Consider the following 17,777-nt stretch of genomic DNA (forward strand, 5'->3'; position numbering starts at 1 on the left):
GCATTTCTATGCCGATGATACTGCACTTTATATTACCCTAAAGCCTTGTCAATTAGTTAATGTAATACACGGCATGGTTGTTTATCCTCTAGGAGACTGTTCACATTTTTCAGCGCTGTATTTTGCTGTAGTCTTTCTTTTGAAAAACACAGAGAGATGAACTCTTGTGTCCTTCAACAATAGCCAGATATTTTTTTTGCAAAACTGGTCCATGCTTTCAGCTCACCTTGTTGCAATTGTGATGCTCAACTTTTAAGTAAATCCAAGAGACAAGAACACATTATACAGATTCTTAGGTCTTTTCACCGACCATCAATAAGAGCTAAAATCTGTTTTAGCATTTTACAGCTAGAAAACTGATATGATTATGGTATTATTGTTATGATCTTTATTATTGCATAATGTGGCCTTTAACGAACTAGTACAACTACACACACTGCAACTGTGTGCAGCAGTTCCGTTTGACAAATCAGTTTTTCTGTTTATCATTCCCTTCTCTTCCTCACTTCCTGTTATTATCTATTCAATTGACATTTATCCACACTTCTCTTCCTCCTCCCTTGTCCTGCCTTGATAATCTCAACCCAGTGTGACACCTCTGTTTATGGCTGTGTTTGTTTTTTTCTCATCTATGTCTGTATGTATGTGTGTATGTGTAGCTGCCATCATTAATGAGTCCCTCTGAACTTCCATGAAACAGGCCTCAGTGTGATGGTGCAGCTTCAAATGCAGACTGACACACGTGCGCGTGCACACACACACACACACTCACACACACAACTCCACCTCTCTCAAAAGCATCAACAGGGTGTGTACATGCAGAGTCAAAGACAACTCCCACCCTTGGTTCCAGACTCCATTAATCATTTAGAGCGAGGATTTCCCTGAAGCCTGTTCTCTCCTCAGGCAGACACTACGGCTGACGAGGCCTCGAATGACACCGAGACACATTTATCAGACATACAAGAGATTTGTTTCAAAACCCCTCTGTTTTCATGAACATCCAAATCTCCTCAATGACTGCTCTGTTGCTCTTTAATATGCACAAATTGGATCTGTGGGATGGAATGCACTATTATTATCTTCAGACACAGGAAGTCTGTGGTGTTGCTCAATGTTTTATACATGTACTCTGCATAGCATTTCAATCAGCCCCATCTGAACTCTAAAAGGTACAAGTTCTTAGTCCTTTTTTGTTGAATTTCGTGAGTGTTTGAGCACTGGAAATGCTGCTGTACCATAGCTTTGCCACTGCAAAAGTTTAAAAAGAATCTCTTAGAGTAAATAATCTTGAATTTCCACCCAAGGTTGTTTCACTTTTGCTTTGTCTTTGAGTGATTGTTTTAAAATCTTTCCACCTCACTTTCTGAAGGAGGTTGGTTTTTGTCAAAAGGGTGAGCATTTGGTGAGAAGGAAGGAGCACGAGTGAAAGTGATGGGAAAATACAGCACAGGTCAAAAACAACTAGAATTTTTCAGTTAATAAAGAAAACAGAAAACATTGCTTTTCTCTGCCAGACTGTTCACTGGGAATTCCTGACTCGTGCCTGAGCTTTTATTGACATTTAACAAATGTATTTATTCATGAGCAACAACACACAGAAACTCCACATGCACACAAGCACGTGCAGACTCGCACTACATACATGCACACTTCTTTGAGTGGCAGGTGCATGAAAGAAAAATACTTGTCCATGGAAGGCTCTTGACTGCATGTGGTGTGTGCATGTGCGTGTGTGCATCTGTAGGCCTGTCTCCCAGATCATCCGTCTGCATTCCAGGTAATTAGACTGGCCAACAGCTGAGTCCCATTAGCCTTGATTACAGCATTCAGTACTACAGAAGAGGAGAGAGAGACCAGACAGAGAGGTAGTCAGGGAGGGATGTGAGTGAATTGTACACACTGAGTGTGTTTTTAGGGCATTAAGGCTCTTATTTGTAGGCGTTTGTGTGTGTAATCCCTGTGCATGGGTTTTATGAGCTATAGCAGTGCCTTGGCATGGTTAGTTGCCTTGGGTCTTAACAGTCTAATCTACAGAACTTGTTTTGTGCCTGTCTGTATGCATGTGTTTTATATTTTCTTGCATAACTGCTCAAAAATGTATTTTTCTTAATTGGCTTCCCACCGTGAATGTTCAGACATTAAACCAGTCAGCCAACGTTGTAATCTTAAATCCAAAATGGATCACAGGCCTGTTTTTGGTGGATCCCCACAAGATAAGAAGCATCACATTTTTTCAATGAGTCCAAATGCCACATTTGGGTTTCCGGCTGACAAAAGTTCAAGGCCGAGCCATAAAGAAGTAACAACAACCGCAGAACCACAGGAAATGACACCACTTCTGCTCAGCTCAGCTGTTAGGAATCAGGCCCACACTCACACACTGAGATGTGTATGTGTGGTCAGTCTGAAGAATAAACTGCGACATCAACAACAAAAAAAAACTGCGCGACAAATGTAACATTACAATCAGGCCAGGAGGTTGTTTAGTCTGGCTTTGCATCTCTCCATCCATCGTGTCTTTTTTCTTTCAAATCACACCCAAGGGAAACTGATCAGCTGATGAGGCAGTTTGATCTGCATTCAGCCCAGGAAATATTTATTTAATCCACCCTTTCCCCCTCCCTCTCTCTAGCTTTCTGTCTGCCTCTCTCTCTCTTCTATCTTTGTCTGACCCTCCCTGATGGTTTCAGTGTCTCAGGATTGGGTGATTGATTCCAGCTCGGGATGGCTGGCAGGCGAGCAGCCTGCACACTGGTATGCAGCAGGGACTGCACTCTGCTCTGATTCTGTGATGAATTACTGGCCTTTTAATGCACACAGTAGAGACGGTGTGAGTGCAAAAAAAAAAAAGAGAAAGATGAGATGAGAAGGCCAGGTTAAAATTGCAATGAGAAAGAGGGGAAAGCGGAGAGAGCAATGCAAGAAATAAAAATACAGAAAAGAAAATATTGAGGGCTGGAGAGAAGAAGAAGCAAACAGCATTTAAATGAGTCATGCAGAGTATGAAGATGCAGGCCAGAGGGAAAAACGTTCTGCCCGTCACAAAATTGAATTATACATTGAAACATAGTCTGTCTCTCACTTAGTCAAGTGTGATGCCATTTCTTTGAATAGTCAGAGTTTCTTTGCCACTTCACAGCCACTAGAGAGTCACAGAGTGGAAAACAGCTTTTCTACCTCTGAATATTTTCAGAAGTATGCCGTCACTTGAAATGCATCTAACCCCAGTTTTAATGACGCTTCAGCATTAGCTGTAATCCTATAAAAGTTAGCTAAAATAAATGACCTTTGGAGCCACTTAACCACAACAAAACCTGACGCAGAATTTACCAAGTGCACGGATCAGTCTTGTTGTTTTCTTTTTCTGCTTGAAAAGTTGTTAATTTTCGGAAGTTGAAGGGATGTGACAACAGTGATGACGTCCATGCCCTTTCTCTATTCATGCAGATTAAACCCAATTCTCTGGAGGCATTCAACTCAAAAATACATAAAGAAATAACCAGATGTGGCTCTTCTTCAGCTGAATAGTGCGTATCGTATATCCACAAGCTCTGGAATGTCTGAACTTGCAGAAACACTGACATTACAGTGACCTTTAGGTGGTTAATTTTGATTATGTTCAAATATTTCCATTTTTTATAATGCACTCACAGGTAGGTAGATAAACCCAACAAGAAAAGTAGTTGGGCCATGTAGTACAAGTTAGCATCTGCCAAAAAAAAAGCAGGGTAATTTGACTTCTGCATGGAATCCTAAGACTGATATAAGTGAAAGGACCTGCATCACATGTACAGCTGCCTCACATCGAGAGTCTGTTTTTGTGCTCTCGCTGCTGCTGTCGCCAAACGCCATCCCAACAGTAATCTGAACTGACCAGAGACTAAATGATGAGGTAATCAGTATCCAGTGTTGATTTCACTGAGCCTCCAGTCATCATGAAGATGGAGAAAAGTGTATATCTCCATGCCTAATGAAACCCTGGGGATTTCAGGGTTTAGGGTTCATAAAGTATTTATGGTATGTTCATTAAGTATTGATTAAGCCGTTAGAGAGCGTTTAGACACTCAGACAATCATTATGAAAGATTAGAACTTGGCTTGAGGAAGAGGAAGATGGAGAAAGGCAGAAATGCAGGGAGAGAAAGAGGCTGCGATGAGGGATGAGAGGAAATGAAGGAGCATAGAGATGAGGATGGGGTGAGGAGGAAAGTGTAAGACAAAGACGAGGGAAAAGAGCAAGGAGGCAAGAGGGAAAGGAAAATAAGGAGGAGAAAGGAGAGAGGGAAAATTCTGCTCTTTAAATATTAATTAAGCATTCAGATAGCATTTTAGACAGCAAGGCTACCATTATAGGAGATTAGGTTTTAATCTGAGGAAGAGGAGGGGCGAATAGCAAGCAGGGAAAAGAGGAAACGACAGGAGGAGGAGGAGGAGGGTGAGCATGAGAAAGGTGGAAGTTAAGGACAGTGAGGAGGTGGGCTGAAGTAGGGCAAAGGAGAAGGAAGAATAGATGGATTAAAAGAGGAAATGATCAGGATTACATGTAGGACAAGTTTGAAAGGTAAGAGGAAGGCGTCAACACATAATGAATAGAAAGTCTCATTTCCCTAATCATATACTGCTTCTTTATGAAAGTGCTCTGCTGGTTGTTTTCAAAGCACTTCTCGGCCGACGTCTTCACTTAATTTTCCCTCATCTTTCCAGCCATCCACTTTCAATACCCGCTCATTCCTGTCAGGGTTGTGGGAGGCCGTGGCGTGTCATTTCTGATGTGAAGCTGTTTGAAATGCAAGCGGGATCGCAAAGGAAAATGACATTCAAGTACCGTCTCACCTCATATCCATCCATGTAGCATACAGACCCAGCCGGTGTTTTTAAGGTATTTAACCATTGCTCTGCCCTCTCTTTACCCTCTAGCTCTTCAGCAGGTGTTGTTGCATTGCAGGGTAACCAGGAAGTAGCATGATAAGAGGTGTAGACCTGCTATAATGATGCAGCAATGAGGTTTAATGGGGCTGAAAACACAGGCTGACTGGCTGGCAGGCAGGCTACACAGTCAGGGAGAGGCACAGTTGGTGTGAAGCTGTTTCCAGCTCATGACAGATGTTACGAAGAGAGAGCGAGCGAGGGTGAGAGAGAGCGAGAGACAAAGAGACAGATAGACAAAGAGACACAGGGAGAGAGGGGACAGAGAGAGAGAGAGAGATGAGTCATTTGCAACATGCAGAGTGAGAGATCACTGAGAAATAACTTTGTGCAAACGGCAACTTTGAGCAAAGTCAAGCAGAGTTCATTCACATGTGGGTGCTCCAAAGCACTTTACCTCATATCCCAGAAGTACTTGTGCAAATAAATGGTTTTAAAGCCAACTGTGTCTCGAGATGGCGTAGCAAAGTGTAATGTGATTTCAATAACCCACCACAATGCCCCTGTTGATTTTGTACCCATCTCGCTCTTGATTTCCCTGGATTGAGACAATATAAATGATAGAAAGAAAACTGAGGATCTTCAGGCAGACACAGACATGCATTACAATCAGCAGCTGGAGGAGTGGAGGAGAGGTTATGGCATCCCTCCTGTTCACACAGATCTGCATTCATTCCCCTTCTTGCAAACTGTATGGAAAATGTGTACAGAACCAAAACAGCTGACCCACTTTTTGCTGAACTTGGGAAAACCGCTGTGAGATTTTGTTTAAGACATATAGTCTTTAGATGTAATTAGCTTAACCACACTGACCACAGGGGTAGGAAATCTTCTGTTTTACCATTTAATCTTTTTATGGCTTTCAAACAGGCAGAGCAGGGTTCTGTCAATGTTTTCCCTCCATAGACAGACAGAGGAAATTGTGCTGCACAGACTAACTGTACAAAATTGAAATCCTTTGTGTCTGGATGAGCAAGTTATTGTTGATAATGACAAAGTCCACAGCCGCAGTCAGAGTTTAAAGCACAGCCTCAGGTGTGCTCTGGAGCTAATTTGTTTGAATGACAGAAACTCAGAGGCTTGTAACTTGAAACACTGTGACATGGCGATGGATGTGTCTGAGCTTCTCCAGTGATTTCTCCACTGAATTCCTGTAACTTGGATGTGAAATAGTACCTTTATTAGCTTTAGCCTTATTAGCTTTAGACAGTGTTTCACTGTTGAATCATCTCTTGGGTATTCACAGTTTTGCAAGCCTTAAAGTTTTCAATTTTATGGTAAAGGTTTCTCATTGCAACTGGGTATAGCAACTGTTTGTCAACCCAGGCCTTATTAAGATGTTGTTTGCCATTATTTTTTGTTGTGCATAGCACAATCCCACTAAATCTAACTACTGTGCTGCAGTTTGTCAGTGGGTATAAACATGGTCTCTTGAGGCAGTTGTTTGGGCCTTTGCAAAGCCAGAATGTATCTTGGTTTTATAAACGGAGAGCTCACAGCATATTCAGATATCTCTGTGTGGTCTGAGGATAAGCAGGAGGTCACACACACCATGCTTTCAACCAATCAGCAAGGAAAGTTTGCAAAATAAAACACCAAAAACACCAATTCTAACCCTGTGTGAAAGAATAGGTTATGATTTCATTAGTGGAACGCGTAGACTTGTTTGATTACATTATGTATCCAAGTGTTTGAAGGCTTGAATAATAAGAGGTTCACATTTGTTTTTGCTTGCTGCTTACAAAATTGTGAACTCTTTGATAAAATCAAAATATACAAAGTCATGATGTTATCAGTGTTAAAAAGCAGTGAAACTACAGTCAGTGGTGGATTGTAACTGAAATCCTGAACTTGAAGTTTTGAATGAAGGACTTTTACTTGTAGTGGAGAATTTACTTTTACTTAAGTAAAGGATCTAAATATTTCTTCCACCACTGGCTGTAGTTTACCCAAGTCTGTGGCAGGAGGGCCTTGATGATCTCAGTGATGCATCTCTTCAAGCAAGATGACTCTAAGATCAACGACCGGTTCCACAGCTGTTACGTATGACTCTACGTCTTTGATGTTGCTGCTTTCGACTGTAACTGTTTGCATAAATACACACACACACACACACACACACACACACACACACAAGCATGCACGCAAATGTCAGATTACATTCAAAGCCAGTTGCCCTGTGTGGGAAGGCAACTGTGGCTCTATTGGACACTCTGCCAAAGGAAAATCCCCGCTGACGAGCAGAGATATTCAGACTCAGAAGAGAAAGGTAACATATTTCAGACTTCTTTACTGGAGCTGTTCGGCTTATTCCGAGTCACTGATTACATAGATGGCTTTGGTCGCAATCGACCAGATTGGGAACTCCCACTCTTGAAATCAAACAGCACTGGTGCATGCAAAGCAAAATCCTCCTTGGATAAATGACATATTTACACTCAGATTGAGCCATATAGACCAGCTGTTTGTCACAAAGTATTCACTCAACAACACATGACTATTATTTTTTGCACTAAAATGAAACTTAATATTTTGCCTTCTTACTATTTAACTTGAAACATACAGCATCACACACACTACACGTACTGCCAGTATAGGGTTCATTTTCCATGACAACGGTGGAATCAAATGTACAGTGTCCCGTTCCAGCACTGCACTGGACGCAGTGTCAGTGTATTACTTCCAGTATGTTACTGCTGCTTGGGTTTAAGCACATGAGATGGGAAGAATATAAAAGATGTGCCACACTGCTGTTTAATATGAATGCTTTCTGATGGATGGTATTAGAGACTTTCCAGGCACTTCTTGGCACTGATCGTAACACCATCGAGATTTGCAAAGTTATTTCCAAGGCCATAATGAATACACAAGCATCATTACAGGAGAGATGCAGCCAACGCAGCTATAAACTCTTGTGAAGCAATGAAACATCGCAGAACCATTTACAGCATTTAGGGAGGCATTGTGGGGATCTATGTACCCAAATAGTTTTATGAAATTAGGAAATAATGTCTTTAAATCATGCAGTTATGATTTATAGAACACGTGTGTATTCCAGCCCTTTCTCTGTTTCTTCCTTCAGTCTCAATAAATGGAGCACCCTCCATCAAACCCTCTCCTGTATTCATCCCTCTTTAATTGCCGGCACACACACACACACACACACATGCACACACACAGGCTTTGGTCTCCTGCGGAGGACTAGTGTACTAGTCTAACTAACTGAGAGGCACATTAGAAGGAAGTTCCCCATGTCCCCGTGAAAAAAAAAAAAATTAATGCAGCTCAGTTAACATCTATGAATCCTGAGGGGGTTTCCTTATTGCTTCAGGGGCGTGTGAAGCTGGTGCACTGCCTGTTCAATGAAATGTTTATTCCTCTTTTGAGGAGAGTTTGCCACTTGAGTTAAACTCTTGAGTTATTTTGCAGTGGGATATTCAGTCATAAATATGGAAATACCAAAGTGGAATGGCACTGCCTTAACCTTTAATGCATTTACTGCTGCAAAACCAGCTTTTAGTGAAGGGTTATAGTAAACTCTTTCATTTCTCTCTCTCCTCATTTTGAGCATTTTACGCACTTAAAGGCAAAAACTATTTGCTTAGCACAAGGGCATTCTCATTCATGTCTAGATTTATCCTGCTGAAGAGAGCAGAAAGCCAGCATCTGAACAGTCTACACATACGAACTGCTGATCTTTCACAGAAATTAATTATAAAGAATAAATAGCATGAATTGTTTCCATATTATTTTTTCATACTTTCTTTAAGGAGAGTAAGTGTTTATCGTGAGACCCAATACCAGTAATCATTTTAAAGGTTTCAGAGAGGCTTTTTCAGTCAGTGCTGAAGTCTGTAAAACCAGACTGAAATTTTAAGCTTCTCTTCTCTGGCTGAAGTGGAAACTTATTGCCAAGACAAAATAAAAATGCTAAATATTTCCACATCTTCTGCCTCTCTCTCAACAGCAACAGGAGCAAGACCCCACCAACCTTTACATCTCGAACCTGCCGCTCTCCATGGATGAGCAGGAGCTGGAGAACATGCTGAAGCCCTTTGGTCACGTCATTTCCACACGGATACTGAGGGACGCCAACGGCCTGAGCAGAGGAGTCGGCTTCGCTAGGTATGCATAGGGAGAGACACACGCATGCACGCCGACCGATTCGCCGATAATCTTGCATAATAGTTCAGTATGTGAGTTGCTCCGTTTCCCACTGATGGCAATGATTTTCTGTTGCCACTTGTCAGTCACATCCAAATTATTTGAACATAAGCTTATGCAAGACAGTTTATACAGATAATTACTCATCAAACACAAAATATTTTAAATTCTAGAGATATCATTGAGTTGACTCTCTGCCATTTACAACCAAAGGACTTCTAGCTCTAGTGATACAACACCACATTCCTGTACCCTTGGCCCCATCACCCTCCTGTGTGGGTGTGTGTGTGCGAGCTTGTGTGTGTGTGGTCTTCTCAGTTACACCGTGGAGTGTGCCAGTGATTAGAATGCAGTCAGGGCTCCATTCAGGGTCACTGGCTATGTGAAGAAAACCCGACACACACAGAGACATGCATGCTCACATAACACGCACACACACACAGTCTCTGCCTCCCGTCACCATTTTTCTCTCCCACACACACACACGCACACACTGGCTTTTGCTTGCCAAGCAGGCAATTAGTCATTGAGCTGTGATTGGGTGAGCAGAGCTGAATAGGAGCAGACAAAGAGGACATGACACACAACAGATCAGACTGAATGGAGCTTTTAAACCGGGACAAAGGAGAGGAAACCCCATAGAAAACACACACACACACACACACACACACACACACACACACACACACCTACCTAAGGCATTTTGCTCCGGCATACATAGACAAACAAGCCCAGATGCATAAACAGACAGGTGTTTAATACACTGACTGTATTGTAGGACACATTTGCATGCACACATACTGTATCCACATTTAGCACATTCACATTGGCACTCTTTTCAAGAGCCACAGTACCTCCTGTGCATATTGAATCGTAACATAAGAAGCTGATTGTCCTCAAGTAGCACCTCTCTCTCTCTCTGTCTGCCTCTCTCTCGCTCTCTGTCAGGATGGAGTCGACAGAGAAATGCGACGTGGTGATTCAAAATTTCAACGGGAAATTCTTGAAAACCCCTCCAGGCATGACAGGTAGGTGTCTGTCACCAAGACAGTCGCTTTACGCCGGCTAAGCTTGTGCTTTTCTACAGCGAGAGCAAAGAGTTTCTGTGTAGGTCAGGGTGCTCGTATAGATGCGTCTTACTCTTAACCTTCCTACACACACACGAGTCCTGCCGCTCGCAAAGGTCAGGCTGTTTTAACTTGAACTCAATTTGCAGACAGCCTTTGGAATCACTTCCGCATGGCTCAGTGGTTTGCAGGTGTTGCTAAAAAAGTATACTGGAAGTCATCTTTTGCGTCTTATTGGTGAGAACTCAGCAGTCTTGTCATGTATCGCCTGTGCACAGCAGGGTGTTGTTATATGCATATTATGGGTTTTGTTGGAGAGTCTTTAGTGCCAGTGCCAACTGTGTACCTGGGTTTTGGTTCTAAAGTTATGCTTATTTCAGTGTCTTAGTTTGAGGAAAATAAGCACACATGTTTTTTTCTTTGCAGTCGATACACCCATAATGTCTCAGTTCATCAGTGTCTGTTGTCTCAGCACAAGCAGCCGTATAAGACCTTAGGCTGAATAAGATACAGACTAAACATAAACCAGTTTCCTGATTTACTGATTTAAATCCAGAAATATTAAATCAGGATATAAAATCTGACCTGGCTTTTGAATGCCAATCTTTGATACTTGATGTTGTCTGTACTAAACTGCTGAGGTTCGATATCCAGCATTAAGAAATAGAACATTTCTTTCCTTGCTTCAGGAAACTGTCCTGCTACTCTGAGCCTCTTGAAGCAGGAGCATTATTTTTATTTCATTGGATTTCAATGGATGTTGGAGGGAAACCAGCCTTGATTTCAGACTGGTAGACCAGAGTGTGACATCAGATCAGCTCATGTGGGAATATTTCTGTTTTTTGCGGTAAAGAAACTCACATTCACCCTTCATTCATCATGTTTATATTGATTTTCACTGTCCAACTATCAATGTATTTTCATCAATGAGCCACATGTTTCATCATTTACAGTCAGGCAGGGGACATGTCCGCCTTTTGGTGTCACAGCATCTGTCTGTGTACAAAGCAGCGTCAGTGCGACTGATAACACATCAGCGTCATCTCTTCTGCTCTCTTCCTCTCTTTCTGTCCCACGCCTTCGACCACCTGAGTTGATTTAGTCGGGATGATCTGACTGATTAATTCCTCGACTATGCAGGACTCAGACTGAGACAGACCCATGCAGGATGCGCATGTACGTGCACAGACCGACATCCCCTAAAGCTAACAATATGTCTCTGATTGTCCCCCAAATAAACAGCAAAGATCTGTTGCCGTTTGAAACAGATGGGACGAGAGAAAGGGAGGAGAGAGGACGGAAGGGGATTGACATTGGCTTTGAAGAAATGATGAGGGGTGTGTAAGTGTGAGAAAATGAAGAGAGAGAGAGAGAGAGAGAGAGAGAGAGAGAGAGAGACAGAGAGAGAGACAGAGCCAAGTGGGGTGGCCAAACAGGAGTGAGATAACAGAGCAAGGACAAGGTGAGAGAGAAGGGAAAGCTGAGTTGGGGAGAACCAAACTGAAAGTGACACAGAATGAGAGAGAAGAGATGGAGATACTGAATGATCAGATACAGATAGAGAGAAAGGAGGTGCGCCACACTGAAGAAAATGGAAATCAAGGACAGACAGAGAGAGCTGTGCCCTGTGCCCTGGCAGCATGATTTGTGAGGTACAGCAGGGTGGGCGGCTCAGTTTGTCACCCGTATACACACACACACACACACGCACACACACACACTGCTGCACTTGAAGTATAGCTGGGTGATTTTGTAGCAAGTGAATGATGCATCATTCCATCCATTGCTGCTGCTTTCTGCAGCCTGTGTGTGTCTGTGTGTGTGTGTGACAAACACGACATCTTTACGATCAGCACAGGACGCACTCATGAGCTTCATGGTTGTGTGAGCATGCAGGTTGACAAACAAGATTCAGTGACAAATCTGGAGGGGATGCTTTGGAGGTGCAGATTGTTTTATAGTTGTTTTATGAAATGATGTTACAGATCACCGTCCCAGTTCATTTGATCAAAAGCTATTGAGAGAAGTTCCACAAACAAGTTATCATTAAAGTATTAATTTCTGATTTAAAACTGAATTTTTGTGCTCACTTCTGTGACAGAGCTCAGTGTGTTTTACACTGGTCTACACTGCTCGATCCCAAAAAGGCTCCAAAAAGCCACTGCACATGACCATCCCAGCACCAAACAGCAGACACAGTAGGCAGAGACCAAAACAGAGCTTAAAGCTGACTGAATATCGGACTAACAATACATTCACTGTTTACTCACACGTTCACCATAACAACTTTTAGAAGGTGATGATATGTCAACGTTGTATTTGCTGTTGTGCTTGTTGTGCTACACCCAAGTTGGCAGAAGAAGCAATGATTGTAGGTTTTCACTTAAAGCTACACACACAAACACAGATACACTCGCTCCTTCTATACCCGCCGAGTTGCTGACCTCTATATTGAAAAAGATGCATTGCTTGTTGTGAAAGTAAATTATGTCTTTGCCAAGGGTGTCCATTTTCTCCCTTCTCCTCTGTGTGTGTGTGTGAGTGTGTTTATGTGTGTGAGGTTTAGTTTTTATATCCCAGTAGGGACTTGACTGACTACACATCAACCCGTGGGGACCTCCTGTCACTGTGGGGACCAAATTGAGGCCCCCATGGGTCCAGGCTGCTTGTTGAGGGCAGAGACTTGGTTTTAGATTTTGGTTACAGTTAGGGTTAAAGCTATGGGTGCTATTCAGTTGTGATGGTTAACGTTAGGGGTAAGGGGCTGGGGAAGTGTCCCCACAGCAATAGTGATAGAAACTTTCAACTGTGTGTGTGTGTGTGTGTGTGTGTGTGTGTGTGTGTGTGCGTGTGTGTGTGTGGACTACTGCAAATTGTTCTAAGCTCAGAAGCTGGTGAAACTGGGAGAATCTGGCCAACCAGACCCTCTGTGTACTGATCCACAAAACACACACACGCACACGCACACGCACACGCACACACACACACACACACACACTCTGTTTTTTCCAATCTAATACACAGAGAGCACCCATGTGTCTGGAAGGCCAGGTTCTGTTGATTTATGTCACTGGTTTTCTGTGTCACTGACATTTCCAAGGCTGTTGCACTGACATTATGACAGGCCTTTGTGCTTTGTTTCGTTGTTAGTTTGCTTATTACTTACAATTGTTGTCTTAAAAAAGACACCACAGAATCGCTGGAAGCACAGGTTAAACCTCCTGTGCTGCTACAATGTGATGTGCCTATATGGAGTGATGTGTGCTTGTGCCTGTGCCCGTGTGTTCCTCTGATTAATACCACCATCCGTCCATCCAGGCTGACGTATCGACAGGCAACTGTAATATTTTACTCTGTAGCAACCAGATTAATGCTGACATTGATCACATGACCTGAGCTTCCATCAGCCCTCGTTAACAGGAAGTGCATCGATCCACAGCTTTCTGACTTCTACTGGTGGTTCCTGTCATAGAGATAGAGTATCTAGATTGGACATAGACTAGAATGTCCCTGCTTTGAGCATTTTATTGACACAGAACATGTTGGATTTTAGTCAGACTGTATTCATTCCATATTGCCGACATTGTTAGGTTACTTTGTATGAATATGGGATATCTAGATTAGGTGATATTGTTTCACGCGTCTTTAGAATGGCTTATGCTTTCGTTCTCCATGAATAAATGTGTTAGAAATGTCTTTACTGCTTCTAATGTCTCACCACGTCTATCAAGTAGAGCTATCCTGCAAGTTCGACATGCCAGTCTGAGGTGTAGCTCGAGTAATCTCAGCCTGCATATTTACTGTATGGTGTAATTCTGTCTTCTCTGTGCTTTTCATTCAATAATGTCCTGCCCCCATACAGTGAAAGAGAGAGTCAGCACCAGTGGGAAGCCCTCCCTATCCAGCCATAAAGAGCACATATCCTCTACAGCTTCATCATGGCCGTGTCATTTCCTGTCAGAGCTGGATGTAATAAATCTTTCATGTTCTTGATGATAGATTCAAACGCTCAGCACTTGACATGAACTGAAAACAAGTGAATGTTGACGTTAAGGGTGTGCCCACAGACGTGAAGGGATGGTTCTGCATTGCTTAGGATTTCATGAACAGGGTGGGAGAAAGATATCACCGGGCTTCACCTCCGTTTCTCTATGTGTAGAGTGAAAATACCCTCTAAAACATTATTATTATTATTATTATTATTATTATTATTATTATTATTATTATGCAAATCTTTCTGAAAGCCAGATCTGACAGGCAAATCTGTTTAAGATTACTTTTTCTTTTCTTTTTTCCCATATAAAGATAAACCTTCAATGATAAATGAGTTGCTATACAAATTTTAGTTTACTTCCAACTGCCAGCACACACACACACACACACACACACACACACACACACACACACACACACACACACACACATTAAACCTTAACTAAAGAGATCACCCACCTGTCCCACATCCAAATCTCCTTTTTCATCCCTCTTTTACCTTTTTTCCCCCAAATCATTTAGTCTCTCTTTCTCTCTCTTGTAGTCATAGTAGTTTAGTACTCTTTGTCCTGCCCTCCCTTAATGGTAAGACAAACAGAGGGCAACAATGAAAAGAGTCCAGATCTCAGTGAAGACCCATTATCATTCAGTAGTTTCAACAATAATCAAAAGGCTTTTAAAAATGCATGCAGCCCTAAAAGTCTGACATGATCATGAGGCATTAAGTCCCCATTCACTGCAGAAGTGGTTCAATACTTTCATAAATGAGAAATGAATTTCATTTGATGTCCCTGATAATGGAGGAAAAATTGAACAAGGCTGTTCTGAGAAAAATATGGTGTAATTATGCGGCAGTAGTGCACTGTCAGACTCGGTGTTGGCTTACATGTGATATTTGGTGATACTTATTCAGCAGAGATATGGGTGTAAAAATGCTTTTGAAACTCTAAACAAATCACATCAATGCTGTTCAGCTCTGAAAGTTCCAAAGACGTTTGGTGCTATCTTAACATCATTTTTGGAAACCAGTTCTTAAATATGTCACTGTATCGACATATTTTATTCCAACAGCCGTTTCCTTTTGTGTTGCTTTTGGTTTATGATGAGAAAATGCAGTAAATGGAGTACTTCCTCTCCCCCCAGGGGTGCTGTCAGGCAGTGGTTTGGTGAGTGCTTGTCCTTGTCAGCTTGCACTTAACAGGGGCAGCCAAATGAGACGAAGACTCGGGGCTGGAGATCATCTCTGTTTTCTTTTAAACTTAATAAGTTTAAATATCTTCTCGATCTTAGTTCTCTGTCTCAGCTTACAGTCCTCACTGTTTTGTTAATTGCTGTAGACATATCTATTACATTTTAATGATATAAAAGAGCTAATGGCAATATGAATAAACATTTTCCATTATATATTTTTGGATTTTGGTGGCAAATAGTTGACTTCCTCTCATGTGTGATGCTTCAACAAGTAACCCTCTGGAGTACATGATGTTCTGGCCCAGGGCTTTGAGCTATTTGATGCAGAGTGTCTGAAACAAAAAAAAAAAAGGAGGGGGGCGGAGGGATGTCATTCCATTCAATCCATCTGAGGGATTCCTCATTTTGTTTCATTTGGGGATTGGATCCCATTTTCCAACTGAATGATTTCCCATGTTGTTCGCTAATGGATTGGATTTTATTTTAAATGAGAATTTTCCCATTTGAAGGATTGGGTCCCACTCATATGATAGTCCCCCTCTTCCCACAGTGAAAACTGAAACCAGTCATAAGCTCAGATTTTTTACCTGTCTACAGATCAGTGCATTGCTAAGAGGCAATAAGATCTTTGGTATACGTCTCGTTTGTTTCATCCTCCCCATATTTCACTTTACTTCCTGTTTCTTTTCCTTCTCACCAGAACTGAGATGGATGCGTTCCCTCTGCTAGAGTGTCTATATCTCTTTACTTCGGTTTCCAAGATCCCACAGCTCACACACAAGACAAGTGTATATACTACACTGAACACACTGGTAGGCCAGCAACTATGTTAAGTCTTTATCCAAGTCCACCCGTCAGGCCTAAGTTCACACACACTGTTAGCTCGGTTGCTGTGACCTCATATCTCCCATTCTCATGAGGGAATTTCTTCAATTTTGGCCTAAATGTTGACTTGGAGTCAAGAATGAATTAATCAGATTTCGGTGGTCATTGTGACTTCACAAAACCATGTTCTGACCATAATTCATTCACTAAATATTGCAAAATTTCACCCAAATGTGTCATATCCACTTTTAATTTATTTTTTAGCTTCTTTGCATCAACATCCATTTTTGAAGCATTGTCATCACCACAAGCTCATTGGTTCAGCTGATATTGAGCTTCAGGTGATGAAGCTCTCTATCAGTCCTCTGTGCTCGTCTAAAAATAGTCTCTAAGTGAAGACAGCATGTTTCTCACTGGAAAAATGATTCACTGGAATCATACATGTCAATATCGTGATGACTGCCATTTCAACAAAAAATACATTTTATTATATTCCTTCAAACTCTTCACAACATATATGAGTCTAGACAGACATGGATGTAAATGAAACTTGGCTGGTTGGTAGAGGTATACAAGCGTGAAGCAGTAATTCTTGTTTAACCTTATACCATTCACACACATATTCAGAAAGGCAAACAACCAGCTCTGTCATTTTACTGACATCTTTTGCCGTCTCCACATCTTTTATTTCCTATTTGTATCGCCTGTCTCTGTAGTGACAGCATGTCACGGTGTTTTCCCCCAAAAGAAGCCAAGAAAACACAAAAACTGGTGTGAAGCTATTCACTATTTGATCCACAAAGCAGTGACACTTTGATAGATAAATTAAATTGGTAAATCAACTGCTGCGAGCCTCGGTTAATGAGCACAAATAAATCTGTTCCCTCTTTGTGAACAAACACACGCGTGGCTTTTGTCCAGTTAAGTCTTTTTGTCTCGTCACTTCGGTGACTTGCCCTTGTCAAGTTTACAGCTCCCTGCAACGATTTATGTTGTTTAATAACACTCACTATGGGGACACACACACAGCACATAGTAGCTCGACGTGCGTGCGTGTGTGTGCGTGGACTTCTTCTTTTTCAGTATTTTGCGTCACACATTCTTCGTTAGCTTTACTCTAAATGTTAGTGTTTGACATTTTGAAAATAAATACACATGTAGCCTCAAGTATTACAGACATTTTTCACCTAGAATATATTTTATTTCTGTATTTAATTGCACATAAATACGTGGAACAAAATGTGATGTATGTGTATGATGGGTCACCGCTTTGTATGATACAAAATCTCCTGTTTCTGCTTACCTGCGTAATTAGAAAATTAAGATACACCTTTATTTTTTTTTTTAAAAAGATCATGATCAAATGTAACTTCTGCATAAACCCGATAGAAGAAGTAAAGACAGTCACTGGTTCGCAGCTTTCCTTCCTCACTGTGCCTGCTCACCATGTGTACTCACACTGACTCTTTCTGTTAAACTGAAGCTCCACCAAAGTGATCCACTTAGCTGCCTCCATTAATTTTCCATGAGATCTGAGCAGATGTCTGCACAGTGCAGTAGTTTGCTTGGCAAACTCGGCAACGATGTTGGGATTTTCACAAAGTATGAG

At 41.8% G+C, this 17,777-nt stretch overlaps 1 protein-coding gene across 1 annotated transcript in view; it reads left to right on the forward strand.

Annotated features, from left to right (window-relative positions):
* The window catches only part of LOC143324805 (RNA-binding motif, single-stranded-interacting protein 3-like), a 107,017-nt gene that overhangs the window by 63,093 nt on the left and 26,147 nt on the right, over positions 1 to 17,777 (forward strand). The window contains exons 5-6 of the mRNA XM_076737547.1: positions 8,896 to 9,053; positions 10,041 to 10,120. Of these exons, the coding sequence (XP_076593662.1) occupies positions 8,896 to 9,053; positions 10,041 to 10,120 (238 nt within the window). The remainder of the gene's footprint in view (positions 1 to 8,895; positions 9,054 to 10,040; positions 10,121 to 17,777) is intronic.

Source organism: Chaetodon auriga, chromosome 8 (genome assembly GCF_051107435.1).
Source record: "Chaetodon auriga isolate fChaAug3 chromosome 8, fChaAug3.hap1, whole genome shotgun sequence".
Lineage (NCBI taxonomy): Eukaryota > Metazoa > Chordata > Actinopteri > Chaetodontiformes > Chaetodontidae > Chaetodon > Chaetodon auriga.